The sequence below is a fragment of the Amblyraja radiata genome, chromosome 9 (assembly GCF_010909765.2).
Source record: "Amblyraja radiata isolate CabotCenter1 chromosome 9, sAmbRad1.1.pri, whole genome shotgun sequence".
Classification (NCBI taxonomy): domain Eukaryota; kingdom Metazoa; phylum Chordata; class Chondrichthyes; order Rajiformes; family Rajidae; genus Amblyraja; species Amblyraja radiata.
In genome coordinates, this window is record NC_045964.1 from 3427976 (window position 1) to 3445675 (window position 17700).

General features: G+C 45.2%; 1 protein-coding gene across 4 annotated transcripts in view; it reads right to left on the reverse strand.

The window, feature by feature from the left end:
- The window catches only part of slc25a29 (solute carrier family 25 member 29), a 39473-nt gene that overhangs the window by 6493 nt on the left and 15280 nt on the right, over window positions 1-17700 (reverse strand). For 2 of the 4 annotated variants that reach the window (XM_033026506.1, XM_033026507.1), the window contains exon 2: window positions 3318-3361. In XM_033026506.1, coding sequence (XP_032882397.1) covers window positions 3318-3361 — 44 coding nt within the window. Of the gene's footprint in view, window positions 1-2925; window positions 2970-3317; window positions 3362-14175; window positions 14188-17700 lie in introns of those variants that run through there. The other 2 variants (XM_033026508.1, XM_033026509.1) reach the window with 2 other exon arrangements.

Sequence of the window (17700 nt, forward strand, 5' to 3'; positions counted from 1 at the left end):
ATGCAAACAGAGACGTTGTCCGTAGAAGACCATAGTTGCCCAGGTTAGTGTTGTGTAAAGATCCTATTGCTATAGGATCTTTGGTGTTGTGCATTCAATCTCTGTCTTTATCCTCTCTGGTTTCTCAGACATTGTGGCCAAGTGATGCAAGTGTTCCCGGCATCAATCAAAGATACAAGGTTAATTCCCAGGATGGCGGGACTGTCATATGCTGAGAGAATGGAGCAGCTGGGCTTGTACACTCTGGAGTTTAGGATGAGAGGATATCTCATTGAAACATATAAGTTTGTTAAGGGTTTGGACACGCTAGAGGCAGGAAACATGTTCCTGATGTTGGGGGAGTCTAGAACCAGGAGTAAGGAGAATAAGGAGTAAGCTATTTAGAACGGAGACGAGGAAACACTTTTTCTCAGAGAGTGGTGAGTCTATGGAATTCTCTGCCTCAGAGGGCGGTGGAGGCAGATGTTCTGGATGCTTTCAAGAGAGAGCTAGATAGGGGTCTTAAAAATAGCAGTCAGGGGATATGGGGAGAAGGCAGGAACGGGGTACTGATTGGGGATGATCAGCCATGATCACATTGAATGGCGGTGCTGGCTCGAAGGGCCGAATGGCCTCCTCCTGCACCTATTGTCTATTGTCAGTAGCAGAGAGTGGCAGACAGCAGGGAAATACCCACCCTTTATTCACGTTTGCCCTCTTGTGAAGAAACTCGTACTCTGCTCAGAGTATCTTCACAGTGCTGCAGCCAAGATAGACAACTCCAACATTGCAGCCAGCCCAATACTCAGTCTACCACAGACACAAAGTGCTGGAGTAACTCAGCGGCTCAGGCAGCATCTCTGGAGAAAGGGAATAGGTGACGCTTTGGGTCAGAACTCATCCTATTCCTTTTCTCCCGCTGATATGTTCAATATAAACCAGCATCTGCAGTTCTGTCACCTTGATGTGTTCTGTCGACACACACACAACCATGTTATAGCGGGCACCTGTGCTTACAGTTGAACTGAACAGTTGTGTGTTTCTCCACACTAACCATTACAATCTTTGCCAAAATAGGCAAAGAGGAGAAACTCAACAGATCAGGCCACCTCTGACCCTGCATCAGGACAGAGTGTAAAGATAGACAATTTAAGGAGCTGAAGGGAGATTGGGGCTGGAAAACAATAGAGAACTCTCAAACTCACCCCCTACTCTCACTTCTTTAAAATGGCCCAGACACTCACTCATGAAGAACAATAGAGAACTCTCAAACTCACCCCCCAATCTCACTTCTTTAAAATGGCCCAGACACTCACTCGTCAATCGGAAATGCCGGCCAGACTGTCACCTCCAGTGATCTACCAACTTCCTCCAGCACTTTGCTATTTGCTCCATATTCTACCATCTGTAGTTTATTGTGCTTCCTTCCACTCAAGGCTTTTGGTTTCTCTCTGTCCACCATCTTATTTCTTTACGCTAGTTTCCTTTTGCCATGGGTTCATTATAAATGTTGGTAGAACACAGGACTACACAACACGGGAACAGGTCCTTCGGCCCACATTGTCTGTGTCAAACATGATGTCAAGAACATCTCTTATCTGCCCGCACATTACTGTCCATTCTCCGCTTATCCATGTGCCTATCTAAACACTTTTTAAACGCCATTAACTTACCTGCTTCAATATTCACCCCAGGCAGTTGCCTCTAGGCAACTCCGTGTAAATCTATTAAAAAAATAATTTCACCACTCTAGTGGCCAACACTCCAAAGTCTATCCAGCTTTGCCCTCTAGTATTTGATTTTTCCATCCTGGGAAAAAGGTTCTGCCTGTCTACCATATCTATGCATCTCATCATTTTATCTACTTCAAGCAGGTCTGCCCTCAACCTCCAGTGTTCCCCATCCAACAATCCAAGTCTGTCCAGCCTCTCACAAAAGCCAATGTCCCCGAATCGAGGCATCTTCCTGGTGAACCTCCTCTGCACCGTCTCCAAAGCCCCCTTCCTGCAATGGGTCGACCAGACCTACACGCAATAGGCCAAATGTGGCCTAACCAAAGCACTAGAGAGCTGTTGTAATCAACAGACATGACGTTTAGGTACACAATGTACATTTGCACAGTCAAAGTGGACAAGCCAGTTTCTGAATCTTCACGTAGTGTTCCAATTTGCACTCCAATTAATAGCTTGTACATCCAGTGGATTCAGCACTTGACACCACAGGGAAACTAGACTGAATGGCTCCATGGCTAGAATGGCCTAATTCTGCTCCTATGTCTTATGGTCATATTTTATTCTGGGAATCTCTAGTGGCCAACACTCCAAAGATAACATGCCCTTCCCTTTGTCTTGCTGTTTAAATAGTGTTGCTGGTGCCTCCGAGCTCAGCTGTAGCTCAGGTGATGATTTGTCCTCAGTCTACTGAAAGCAAACAAACAGATGATGCAGACAACATCAGATCATCATGTTCTCAGCTTGTTTGGAACAGCCAGCAATCTGCCAATGCAAAGATCGCTGTCTGCACCTGCTCTAATATCACTACGTTTCATGTCCAGAAATGTAAAGATGCAATTGAGGCTCCAAAATAATCATAATTCAATATTTCATGCTATTTTTAAATTAACCTTATGAACTCAAATCTTCGGACATTAACATTTCTAGATGGGTAGGAAGAAACTGCAGATGCTGATTTACACCGAAGATAGACACAAAGTGCTGGAGTAACTCAGGCAGCATCTCTGGAGAAAAGGAATAGGTGATGTTTCAGGTCAGAACCCTTCTTCAGTCAGGAGAATCTCTAGATGGGTTGATTTCAGTAAAATTGGTTCAAAAATATTGAAACATAAGCAGTCCTTAATTTCAGCTGACCAGTCACAAACACAATCCATCGACACCAGCAAAAAAATTATTTGTTAAAGTAGATTAAAATGAGGAAATTGGATGATACCTTGAAGCAAGAATACACGGGCCTTTTGGAAAAAAGGTCAAGGCCTAGAAAATAAAATTGTACTGAGATAAATTAAGTGCCGTCCCACATTCAGAGGTCAAAATCTGCCAGAAAGAGTAGCGACATGTTTAAATAACTAAAAGTAGATCTTAATCACGGGACCAATGAGATGATCATTACTTGGATGTGTTTGAATAAAAGCTAACATTAACTTTACTATTACAATAGTTTGTATTGTTCAATGTTTACTTATGTTTGGTCATAAAACTATCGGTTGTGAAGATTAGCGAACTATGAATAATAACGATAAATAAATAAGTCGTAAGTTTAGATGGATTGCTACGGACTCCGACGCATTTAACCATATCAAGTAGTCCACGTGAAAAACTCACCTTGACAGTGTCAAAAGGATGCCCTACAAGTACACCAGCAACTCCTGCAACAAACAAACAGAAATACACATTTAGTTTTCACATGCAGTTGGATGGCTGAGCAAAAATGCAATTGCACCAATTCAATATGAACACCCACCTCGGCAACAATGATATTGACCCTGGTGAGTGTTGCAGAGCAGAGGGATATAGGGAGTGCAGGTATATAGTTTTTAAGAAGGAACTGCAGATGCTGGAACATCGAAGGTACACAAAAATGCTGGAGAAACTCAGCGGGTGCAGCAGCATCTATGGAGCGAAGGAAATAGGCAACGTTTCGGCCCGAAACGTTGCCTATTTCCTTCGCTCCATAGATGCTGCTGCACCCGCTGAGTTTCTCCAGCATTTTTGTGTACCTGCAAGTATATAGTTGCCTGAAAGTGGCATTGCAGTTAGATGGGGCAAGCAGGGGATAGTTAGATAGCACTCAACAAATGTTTTTCACTGTACCTCGATACAAGTGACAATAAACTAAACTAAGATACGATAGTGAGGAAGGCACTTTGGCCTTCATCAGTCAGAGTATTGGGAATGAAAGTGGTGCATTATATGTTGCAGTTGTACAAGACATTGGGACGTTTGCACTTGGTGTATTGTGTTCAGTTTCAGCGATAGGAATATGACGCAAATATTTACCTCTCCATATTCACCTCCTTTAGCAAGACCACCATCATCCCAATGCCAAGGGCCAACAAGGTAGACAACCACCAGTGGCTCTGGTGCCCACCACCCTACCATGATCTGACCTCCTAATCTGAGGAAAGACATTCTTGCCATAGAGGGAGTACAGAGAAGGTTCACCAGACTGATTCCTGGGATGTCAGGACTTTCATATGAAGAAAGATTGGATAGACTCGGCTTGTAATCGCTAGAATTTAGAAGATTGATGAGGGAATCTTATAGAAACTTACAAAAGTCTTAAGGGGTTGGACAGGCTAGATGCAGGAAGATTGTTCCCGATGTTGGGGAAGTCCAGAACAAGGGGTTTAAAGATAAGGGGGAAGTCTTTTAGGACCGAGATGAGAAAAACATTTTTCACACAGAGAGTGGTGAATCTGTGGAATTCTCTGCCACTGAAGGTAGTTGAGGCCAGTTCATTGGCTATATTTAAGAGGGAGTTAGATGTGGCCCTTGTGACTAATGGGATCAGGGGGTATGGAGAGAAGGCAGGTACAGGATACTGAGTTAGATGATCAGCCATGATCATATTGAATGGCAGTGCAGGCTCGAAGGGCCTACTCCTGCACCTATTTTCTATGTTTCTATGAAGTACTTTGAGAGGCAGCTCATGGTGCACTACAGCTCCAGCCTCCACAATTCACCTACTGCTGGAATAGGTCCGCAGCAGATGACCACTCCCCATCCCGACACATCCCTGCAGCAGCTAGACTACAGTCACCCACGTCAGACTCCAACTGATTGGCCGCAGCTCCACCTTCTACACCATAACCCATACCAAACTCAAACCCCTGGACCAATGAGTCAGCACCCAACTCGGCAACTGGTTCCCCGACTTCCTGCCCCACAGGCAACAATCGGGAAGGCGGGGGCCACAGAGCATCAGTCCTTCATGATTCTCAAGGCCAGCACCCTGCAAGGTTCAAGGCTCAACTCTGCACCATACCACACAATCACGACCGTACAGCTCAACTCTGCACCAACTCCATTATACAAGGTAGCAGATTGCACCACCTTACTGAACCAAAGCCCAAACAATGATGAGAGGGAATAGAGGAAGGAGATCAAGAGCTTGGAAGCATGGCCTCAAGACAACCACCTCTCCCTGCCACGAAATGCTGGAGTAACTCAGCGGGACAGGCAGCATCCCTGGAGAGAAGGAACGGGTGACATTTCAGGTCGCGACCCTTCTTCAGACCGGAAACATCACCCGTTCCTACTCTCCAGAGATGCTGCCTGTCCCGCTGAGTTACTCCAGCATTTTGTGTCTATCTTTGGTTTAAAGCAGCATCTGCTGTTCCTCCTAAAGGGCCTGTCCCACTTTCACAACTTTTTTTTTTAAACACGTGGACATTTTTCATCATGTTGAAAAATCGCCCCGACCTACTTGATGCCACGAGTACCTACGACTAGCATCACGACCTACCTACGACCTTGTGACAGCCTTGCTGCGAGTACGAGTCAAGGGCAAACTCGGCAGAGGTCGTGAAAGTGGGACAGGCCCTTTACACAACCTCTCCCTCAGTATCAGCAAGACGAAGGGAGCAGGTCATCGACTTCAGGAAGATGGATGGCAAATACGTCCCAGTCAGCATCGATGGTGCTGAAGTAAAGATGCTCACGGGCTTCAGGTTTCTGGGTGTAAAATCCACCAACAATTTGTCCCGGTCCAACCCCATTGACGCCACAGCCAAGAAAGCTCATCAACGCACTCTCTACTCCCTCAGAAGGCTTAGGAAATGCAGTCAGTCTCCAGTGACACTAACCAATTTATATAGATTCAAGAGAGTTTGTCATGTGTCCCAGATAGGACAATGAAATTCTTGCTTTGCTTCAGCACAACAGAATCTTGTAGGCATGAATACAGAACAGATCAGTGTGTCCCTATACCAATAATATATATACACACACACATATATAAATAAACAGATAAAGTGCAATGGGCTATTAATGATCAAGAGTTATGTTTGAGTTGAGTTTCATCGCCTGATGGCGGTGGGGAAGCAGCTATTCCTGAACCTGAATGTTGCAGGCTCCTGTACCTTCCATCTGAAGGCAGCGGGGAGATGAGTGTGTGGATCCTTGATGATGCTGCCAGCCTTTGAGGCAGCGACTGCAATAGATCCCCTCGATGGTGGGGAGATGAGAGCCGATGATGGACCATAGAAAGCATCCTATCCAGATGGTGTAACAACTGCTCTGCCCAAGACCGCAAGAAATTACAGAGAGTTGTGGACACATCCCAAAGCACAAACCAGCAACGCCTCCCATCCCTCATCCATCCAGCCATGGGGAAAACAGCAAAGATAACCAAGGACCAGTCACACCCCAGCCACTCTCCCTTTCTCCCAGACAGAGGTTTGAAGGTTCTAAGTTGAGGGCATGTACAACCAGATTCAAGAGCAGCTTTTTTCCCCTGCCGCGATTAACTGTGAATGAATCGTTCGTATGCAAGGATTGATTACCCGATCTTCCAATCTACCCTGTTGTGGCCCTTGCACTTTAAAACTCGACTCTCTCTGTAGCTGCAACACTACATTCTGCAGTGTTTTGCATTACATAATGTACTTAATTACATAATTGGGCAGGCAAATGGCAAACAAAGCAACACATGGTACCCTCTCCTCCCCTCCCCAACAAACACAGCCAGACCCCAGTCTACAAAGAATAGACCCTGCACCCTCTCCTCCTCATTCACCACTTCACACCTACTTAAAGCAAGACGCCAGTCTGAAAAGACTGGACCCTTTCCCACCGCAAGGCTCGGTGCTGGGACCGCAGCTATTTACAATATACATCAATGATTTGGATGAAGGGATTCATAGAAACATTAGCAAATTTGCAGATGACACAAAGCTGGGTGGCAGTGTGAACTGTGAGGAGGATGCTATGAGAATGCAGGGTGACTTGGACAGGTTGGGTGAGTAGGCAGATGCATGGCAGATGAAGTTTAATGTGGATAAATGTGAGGGTATCCACTTTGGTATCAAAAACAGGAAGGCAGATTACTATCTAAATGTCGTCAAGTTTGGAAAAGGGGAAGTACAACGGGATCTGGGGGTCATTGTTCATCAGTCTATGAAAGTAAGCATGCAGGTACAGCAGGCAATGAAGAAAGCAAATGGCATGTTGACCTTTATAACAAGAGGGGTAGAGTATAGGAGCAAAGTGGTACCCAAAAAGGCAAGGATTACTGGTCTTAATGACTACAGGCCTGTCGCATTGACCTCTGTAGTCATGAAGACCCTTGAAAGGCTTGTGCTGGCCAAGCTGAAAAATATCACAAACCCCCTGCAGTTTACATACCGGGCCAATAGATCCGTGGATGTGGCAGTCAACCTGGGCCGACACTTCATCCTCCAGCACCTAGACCGCCAGGGGACCTATGCGAGGATTTTGTTTGTTGATTTTAGCTCTGCATTCAACATCATTGTGCCAGAGCTACAACACTCCAAACTTTCTGAGTTGACTGTGCCTGAACCCCTCTGTCGGTGGATCACCAGCTTCCTGACAGACAGGAAGCAGCATGTGAGGCTGGGAAGGCTCATCTCGGACCTGCAGACCCTCAGCATTGGAGCAGCGCAAGGCTGCGTACTCTCCCCTCTCCTTTACTCTCTCTACACTAACGACTGCACCTCTGTCAAGCTTCTCAAATTTGCAGACGGCACAACCCTGATTGGACTGATCCAGGATGGGGAGGAATCTGCCTACAGACAGGAAGTGTCACAGCTGGCGTCCTGATGCCTTCGCAACAACATGGAGCTCAATGCTCTTAAGACAGTGGAATTGATTGTAGACTTTAGGAGAGCTCTCCCTCCCCTCACCCCACTCACCATCAACAACACCACAGTCACATCTGTGTCTTTTAAGTTCCTGGGAACCATCATCTCCAAGGACCTTAAGTGGGGGGCTACCATCGACTCCACAGTCAAAAAGGCCCAACAGAGGATGTACTTCCTACGGCCGCTGAGGAAGCACAATCTGCCACAGGCAATGATGGTCCAATTCTACACGGCCATCATAGAGTCTGTCCTCACCTTCTCCATCATGGTCTTGTTTGGCTCAGCCACCAAGCACAACACCTGGAGGCTGCAGCGAATCGTCCGATCAGCTGAGAAGGTTATTGGCTGCAACCTTCCCTCCATTGACGAACTGTACACTGCAAGGGCCAGGAAGCGAGTGGGTAAGATCATCTCTGACCCCTCTCACCCTGGCCACAAACTCTTTGAATCACTTCCCTCTAGAAGGCGACTCCGGATTGTCAAAGCTGCCACAGCCAGATATAAAAAGAGCTTTTTTCCATGAGCAGTAGCTCTACTCAAAAATATGTAGCCTCATTTTGCTCTGGTATTTTATTTAATTCACATATTTAATCAATAATGTTTTATTATTAATGTTTAATGTTTTATGTATCATTCTTAACTGTCACTGTATGTCATGTTGTCACTTGTGGGCAGAGCACCAAGGCAAATTCCTTGTATGTGAATACTTGGCCAATAAACTTATCCATTCATTTCCCTTTCCCCTGACTCTGTCTGAAGAAGGGTCTCAATCCGAAATGTCATCTATTCCTTTTCTCCAGAGATGCTGCCTGCCCTGCTGAGTTACTCCAGCATTTTGTCTCTATCTTCAACACATAAGCAAACATACAATAAATTAATAACCTAATATAAGGTAACCATTAAAAAAAGAGCAGGCAACTCATTGAAAGCCACATAGCAATTGCAAGGTCTAACAAAGCACTGGTATACAGTTCTTGGATTGAGTATGGTCATGGTGATGTTACATGACTTCAGGTCAGCTGAACATCAAGTACTGAACACATTTCTGATCTCGACGCAACAAAGGACAATGCAAAAAAACATGATGATCTTGTACTGTGGAGATATAATTATCCCCAGAGTGGGCCACTTCACTTTAGTTTTAGTATTAGTTTGAGATACAGAGCAGAAACAGGCCCTTCGGCCCACAGAGACTGCACCAACCAGCGATCCCCGCACATTAATACTATCTAATCTAATGTATCTAATAATATCTAATCTATCTAATACTTTCTAATCTAATACTGTCTGTGGAATTCTCTGCCTCAGAGGGCGGTGGAGGCAGGTTCTCTGGATACTTTCAATGGAGAGCTCTTAAAAATAGTGGAGTCAGGGGATATGGGGAGAAGGTAGGAACGGGGTACTGATTAGGGATGATCAGCAATGATCACATTGAATGGCGGTGCTGGCTCGAAGGGCCAAATGGCCTACTCCTGCACCTATTGTCTATCTAGGGACAATTCTAACATTTTAACCAGACCGATTAACCAACAAACTCTACCGCTCGCCACTGTGCTTTTCTAGAAGGACCGAGACCATTTTAAAATTACGAAGTATGAATTAAGAGGGATGTAGAGATTGAATGACTCCTTGCACCTTAACACTGTGGCCATCACTTCCAAAGAGTCCACCAGGGACTATACTGGAAGCTGGACAATTTTATACTGGATATTTTTGTTTACATTTATCAAGTCAATGAACCTACAAACCTGTACGTCTTTGGAATGTGGGAGGAAACCGAAGATCTTGGAGAAAACCCACGCAGGTCACGGGGAGAACGTACAAACTCCGTACAGACAGCACCCGTAGGCGGGATCCAGTTCTCGATTTGAAAAAATAAATCCTAGTCTATACAAGAGTTACTAATAACCCAAGAGGCAAATTAAAAGAGTGCCACACTAACGATTTAGTTTATTATTGTCACATGTACTAAGGTACAGTGGAAAACGTTTTGTTGCGTGCTATCCAGTCAGCGGAAAGATTATTCACGACTACAATCAAACTGTCCACTGTGTAGACATAAAGGAAAAAGATCAGAATGTTTAGTGGAAGATAAAGTTCAGTAAAGTCTGATTAAAGATAAACTGAAGGTCTCCAATGAGGTAGATGGTAGATCACGACTGCTCTCTAGTTGACGATAAGATGGTTCGGTTGCCTGATAATAGCCGGGAAGAAACTGTCCCTGAATCTGGAGATATGCTACACAGAATGCAGAAACGATTCACAAAAGGGTGGCATGGTGGTGCAGCTGCTGCTAGAGTTGTCGCCTTACAGCACCAGACACCCAGATTTCATCCCGACTCTGGGTGCTGTCTGTACAGACTTTGTATGTTCTCCGTGACTTGTGCGAGTTCTCTGGGATCTCCGGTTTCCTCCCACACTCCAAAGACGTACAGGTTTGTAGGTCAATTGGCTTGGTATAATTGTAAATGCCACCTCAGTGTGAAGGATAGCGCTAGTGTGCGGGGATTGGTGGGCCGAAGGCCCTGCTTCCGCACAGTTTCTCGAAACTAGATAGATGTTGTTGGGAATGGTTGACTTGAGTTATGAAGAAAGACTAAAGGTGTGACTGCTTTCCTGGAGATAGAGAGGCCAAGGGGTGAGTTTATGGAGGTCTATAAAATGATGAGAGACATGGATAAGGTGGGTCATGGTGGGAATTTCTCCAGGGTGAGTGTCTAAAGATGAAGGGCACAAGTTGAGGCGAGGTGAAAGATTGATGTGGACCCAAGCGGCAGGTTTTAACACAGTGGGTGTCCAGAATAAGTTGGCAGACAAAGTGGTAGCGATGGGTATAATCACAACATTTCGTGGATAGGAAACATTTAGAGGGATACGGACCAAATGTCAGGCAAATGAAACCCGCATCTTGTCCGGCATAGATGAATTGGGCGAAGGGCCTGTTTCCATGCTGTACAACTTTATAACTAGAGATTAAAGTAGACTCCAGCAGAGGTTCAAACATTAATTTCTACAAACATTCATTCAGAGGTCATGTGCTAGACAATAGGTGCAGGAGTAGGCCATTTGGCCCTTCGAGCCCTTCAAGGTGATCATGGCTGATCATCCCCAATCAGTACCCCGTTTCTGCCTTCTCCCCATATCCCCTGACTCGGCTATTTTTAAGAGCCCTATCTAGCTCTCTCTTGAAAGCATCCAGAGAACCGGCCTCCACCGCCCTCTGAGGCAGAGAGTTCCACAGACTCACCACTCTCTGTGAGAAAATGTGTTTCCTCGTCTCCGTTCTAAATGGCTTACTCCTTATTCTTAAACTGTGGCCCCTGGTTCTGGACTCCCCCAACATCGGGAACATGTTTCCTGCCTCTAGCGTGTCCAAGCCCTTAACAATCTTATGTTTCAATGAGATGCCCTCTCATCCTTCTAAACTCCAGAGTGTACAAGCCCAGCTGCTCCATTCTCTCAGCATATGACATTCCCGCCATCCCGGGAATTAACCTTGTAAACCTACGTTGCACTCCCTCAATAGCAAGAATGTCCTTCCTCAAATTAGGGGACCAAAACTGCACACAATACTCCAGGTGTGGTCTCACTAGGGCTCTGTACAACTGCAGAAGGACCTCTTTGCTCCTATATTCGATTCCTCTTGTTATAAAGGCCCACATGCCATTCGCTTTCTTTACTGCCTGCTGTACCATGTCAGCCAAATGAAACCAGGGTTTCTTGCCCGGCATAGATGAATTGGGCGAAGGGCCTGTTTCCATGCTGTACAACTTTATAACTAGAGATTCAAGTTGACTCCAGCAGAGGCTCAAACATTAATTTCTACAAACTTTCATTCAGAAGTCATGTGCTAGACTTGTGAATCTAGGTTTTCCCTTTTGTATTCCATCTTGATAAATGGGAAAGAGAATAAAATTGTTTACGTTCCATATTTTACACTGAAATCACAATGCAATTCCAGACAGAAAGATCAGGTTTTACTAAATCACTTGGCCTGGCTAAAAGTAAGTTTTTAGAAACATCGAACAATAGGTGCAGGCGTAAGCAGTTCAATACGATCATGGCTGATCTAAAATCAGTACCCCATTCCTGCTTCCCCCCCCCATATCCCTCAACTCTTAACCCCAAGAGCTAAATCTAACTCTCTTGAAAACATCCAATGAATTGGCCTCCGCTGCCTTCTGGGGCAGAAAATTCCACAGATTCACAATTCTCTGGGTGATCTTTTAGTTTTAGAGATACAGCGTGGAACCAGGCCCTTCAGCCCACTGAGTCCGCACATTAACACTATCCTACACACCAGGGACAATTTACATTTATGCCAAGCTAATAAATCTACAAACCTGTACGTCTTTGGAGTGTGGGAGGAAACCAAAGATCTCTGAGAAAACCCACGCGGTCACAGGTAGAACGTACGTACAAACTCCATACAGACAGCACCCGTAGTCGGTATCGAACCCGGGTCTCCGATGCTGCAAGCACTGGAAGGCAGCAACTCTACCTTTACCTCTGCGCCAGTGTCGACCACAACAACTGGGAAATTCATTATACCATAGTTTTTCACCTGAGATACAGCATGGAAACGGGTCCATCAGCCCAACACCTACTCACACTGGTTCTATGTTATCCTAGTTTCTCATCCACTCCCTACACACTGGGGGCAATTTAGAGGTGCAGGATTGAACCTGGGTCGCTGGCTGTGAGGCAGAAGCTCTACCAGCTGCTCCACTTCTAGTAATGCAGGGAAAGTGGGTTTTTATTTTAAACAGCGTGGAAACAGGCCCTGGGCCCACCACGTCCACACCGACCAGCGATCAACCCGTACACTAACACTCCGACACACCAGGGACAATTTACAGAAGCCAATTAACCCATAACACTACACATCTTTGGAAAATGGGAGGAAACTGGAGCACCCGGAGAAAACCTACACGGTCACAGGGAGAATGTGCAAACTCCACAGAGACAGCACCGGAAGCAAGGATTGAACGCGGGTCTCTGATGCTGTGATGCAGTGGCTCTAACAGCTGCACCACCTCAGATAGGGCAACAAAACTTGGCAAAATGCCTTGGATTTGTTTCCCCCCCCCCCTATATAACCATATAACAATTACAGCACGGAAACAGGCCATCTCGGCCCTACAAGTCCGTGCCGAACAACTTTTTTCCCTTAGTCCCACCTGCCTGCACTCATACCATAACCCTCCATTCCCTTCTCATCCATATGCCTATCCAATTTATTTTTAAATGATACCAACGAACCTGCCGCCACCACTTCCACTGGAAGCTCATTCCACACCGCTACCACTCTCTGAGTAAAGAAGTTCCCCCTCATGTTACCCCTAAACTTCTGTCCCTTAATTCTGAAGTCATGTCCTCTTGTTTGAATCTTCCCTATTCTCAAAGGGAAAAGCTTGATCACATCAACTCTGTCTATCCCTCTCATCATTTTAAAGACCTCTATCAAGTCCCCCCTTAACCTTCTGCGCTCCAGAGAATAAAGACCTAACTTATTCAACCTATCTCTGTAACTTAGTTGTTGAAACCCAGGCAACATTCTAGTAAATCTCCTCTGTACTCTCTCTATTTTGTTGACATCCTTCCTATAATTGAGCGACCAAAATTGTACACCATACTCCAGATTTGGTCTCACCAATGCCTTGTACAATTTTAACATTACATCCCAGCTTCTATACTCAATACTCTGATTTATAAAGGCTAGCATACCAAAAGCTTTCTTTACCACCCTATCTATATGAGATTCCACCTTCAAGGAACTATGCACGGTTATTCCCAGATCCCTCTGTTCAACTGTATTCTTCAATTCCCTACCATTTATCATGTACGTCCTATTTTGATTTGTCCTGCCAAGGTGTAACAACACCTCACATTTATCAGCATTAAACTCCATCTGCCATCTTTCAGCCCATTTTTCCAAATGGCCTAAATCACTCTGTAGACTTTGGAAATCCTCTTCATTATCCACAACACCCCCTATCTTGGTATCATCTGCATACTTACTAATCCAATTTACCACCCCTTCATCCAGATCATTGATGTACATGACAAACAACAAAGGACCCAACACAGATCCCTGAGGCACCCCACTAGTCACCTGCATCCAACCCGACAAACAGCCATCCACCATTACCCTCTGGCTTCTCCCTTTCAGCCACTGCTGAATCCATCTTGCTATTCCTGCATTTATACCCAACAGTTTAACCTTCCTAACCAACCTTCCATGAGGAACCTTGTCAAAGGCCTTACTAAATTCCATATAGACAACATCCACTGCTTTACCCTCGTCAATTTCCCTAGTAACCTCTTCAAAAAATTCAAGAAGATTAGTCAAACATGACCTTCCAGGCACAAATCCATGTTGACTGTTCCTAATCAGACCCTGTTTATCCAGATGCTTATATATATTATCTCTAAGTATCTTTTCCATTAATTTGCCCACCACTGAAGTCAAACTAACAGGTCTATAATTGCTAGGTTTACTCTTAGAACCCTTTTTAAACAATGGAACAACATGCGCAGTACGCCAATCCTCGGGGACTATTCCCGTTTCTAATGACATTTGAAATATTTCTGTCATAGCCCCGGCTATTTCTACACTAACTTCCCTCAATGTCCTAGGGAATATCCTGTCAGGGCCTGGAGACTTATCCACTTTTATATTTTTCAAAAGTGTCAGTACTTCTTTTACTTTGAAACTCATAGTATCCATAACTACTCTACTCGTTTCCCTTACCTCACATAATTCAATATCCTTCTCCTTGGTGAATACCGAAGAAAAGAAATTGTTCAATATCTCCCCCATCTCTTTTGGCTCTGCAGATAGCTGCCCACTCTGTTTCTCCAATGGACCAATTTTATCCCTCGTTATCCTTTTGCTATTAATATAGCTGTAGAAACCCTTTGGATTTACTTTCACCTTACTTGCCTATGTAGAATATAATAATAAATGTACATAAATAAAAGGTTGACAACAAAGTGATCACCGTGCCTCAACAGGTCTCATGGTTGGTTATTCACCCCGCCTCAACAGGTCTCATGGTTGGTTATTCACCCCGCCTGCAGCTGTTTTGCTCATTTTCCCACGTCTGATATTGACTCGTGTGTCCAAGAAGAAAATGTCTCTTTGCACAGACAACGCCTTGCTGTTTTGCTGCATTTTTCTTCATGCCAGGTGATATGTAATTTACGTTTAGATGCAGGTTTATTCTTGTGTAGTGAAACCGCACCTCACTTGGCCAGGCCGACTGCCACGTCGCCTGTCAACAGGTTTAATTTAGTCTTGGATTTGGATAGTAGCTCTGCCTCTGCTCCACCGTGCCCCTCCAAATCTTTGCGGCCAAGTTAAGAACTCTACATTTATAAAAACTCTGATTAGCGATCCGGAGGAGGCGCTGTCCTGAACGGCTGCCTGTCCTGCAGCTGTCCGTTTTTTCCCCTTCTTTTTTATTATTTTTAGTTCGTTAAGTGTACAGTCAGGGGGTCTAAATCTTTTATGTGTGGGGGGTGGTGGGGGGGGAAGGGGTAAACTGCTTTTCTAAGTCCCTACCTGGTCGGAGGGGTTGCCTTCCTCCGAGCAGCGTCTTCGACCTGTCCTAGCGGCCTACCAGCGGGTCCTGGAGCGACGTTTCCCTGAGGGGACCTGGCCAGAACATCGGCGTTGGCGGCGGCGCAGAACATCGGCTTTGGCGGCAGTGCAGCGCTGGAGCGCTATTGCGGAGCGGGTGATGCCTTTCCTGGGTCGCCGCGCTGGGACTCCAGTATGCTTGGTACCGCCAAGGAAAACATCGTGGAGCCGCGGTTCTGCGGAGCGGCCAGCTGCGACGTTGAACTTACATCTCGCCGAGATCACCAGTGTGCGGAGCTCCGTCTGGCGTGGCCTGTTGGCTTGGAAGCCGCAGGCTCCGGCGGGAAGGCGGCCGTTCCTGGCACCCCAAGCCGCTGGGGGTTCTCCCGACGCCGGAGTACCATCACCCGGCGAGAACATCGGGCGCCGTGGCGGCGACTGTGGAGGCCTCAATAGGCCCGACTATGGGTGGACAAGAGGATGGGGACTGGACTTTGTGCATTCCCCCACAGTGGGAATCACTGTGGGGGGATGTTTTGGTGTTGAATTTCTTTATGAATACTGTGTTGTATTTTTATTAGTGTGCTGCAAGGACATCAGAATTTCCCCTGAATAAGGGGATTAATAAAGTAATCAATCAATCAATTAAATGTTTGAAAGATGGCACCAAAACATGGAGACTCTTGGATACTGTCTCAGTGTATTATTCCCGTACACTAGTACTTTACCAAGATTATGCTTATGTATTAGTCATACTTTTACTGAACTTTATGCAAATAAATTAATTGTGCATTTGCTCTGTACATGTGACAAAGTACCATTGATTGATTAATCAAACTATTAATTGAGGCATCTTTGTTTAGCACGACTTTCAATCAAACCAGATAATACCATGGTGATCTCTTCGCATAGCATGGAAACCTGCCCATCGAGTCCATGCCAACAATCCATCATCAGTTCACACTGGTTCCATGTTATCCTACTTTCTCATCCACTCCCTACCCAGATGGCAATCTAGATCAATATTTAATCTGGTTGTCACCTAACCTAGCTCTCATTAACTAGACTGGATAGACTCGGCTTGTACTCGCTAGAATTTAGAAGATTGAGGGGGGATCTTATAGAAACTTACAAAATTCTTAAGGGGTTGGACAGGCTAGATGCAGGAAGATTGTTCCCGATGTTGGGGAAGTCCAGGACAAGGGGTCACAGTTTAAGGATAAAGGGGAGATCCTTTAGAACCGAGATGAGAAAAACATTTTTCACACAGAGAGTGGTGAATCTGTGGAATTCTCTGCCACAGAAGGTAGTTGAGGCCAGTTCATTGGCTATATTTAAGAGGGAGTTAGATGTGGCCCTTGTGGCTAAAGGGATCAGGGGGTATGGAGAGAAGGCAGGTGCAGGATACTGAGTTGGATGATCAGCCATGATCATATTGAATGGCGGTGCAGGCTCGAAGGGCCGAATGGCCTACTCCTGCACCTATTTTCTATGTTTCCAATATAAATGTAGGTTTCTGTTGTCCCCTATAAATTGTGTCATGAATTTTCCTACGCCCAAAATAAAAATAACCAGCCGGTAACTAATCTTAATTCATCTAAACTTTCATCTTAATTAAGTATATAACAATAATAAATCTGAAGCTAAACTAGTAGAATGTATTTCGAGACTTTGTAATAAACTACTGTCTACTTTGTTAATGATTGCACTTTAAAAATGATTTGTTTTGAACCCTCTATCTTCTGCTCTCTACCTGGTTGTAGAGGTTCTTGGTGTGTTCAATGAGACGTTCTCATGAATTAGCAACAGATCGGCTCCTCCATACGGCGGCGCTGAATGGCACCATTCCGCATCCCAAATACACGCGGGTTTGTAAGTTCATTGGCTTCTGCAAATTGCCCCGAGAGTATGGGGAGTGGATGAGAAAGTGGGATAATATAGAACTAGTGTGAACAGGTGATGAATGGTCAGTATGGACTCGGTGGGCCAAAGGGTCAGTTTCCATACTGCATCTTCCAATCAATCTAACCTTGCAGCTCAGTCTCACATTGCTGGCCATTTTATTCACTTGGATGGTTTTTAAATCAGGGAAACCTCTCACCCATGTTATACATGCAAAAGGCCAAGATAGGAATCTGTACCATTAACTTTGAAACGAAGGGCACAAGTTGGCACCAGAACGTGACCACTGTGTACTACCTTGGTCTACTATTCTTACACTACAGTCATCGCACTTAGCTACGACGTGTTTATCCATAGTATAATTTTACAGGATTTTATGCAAAAACTAAATTTCATG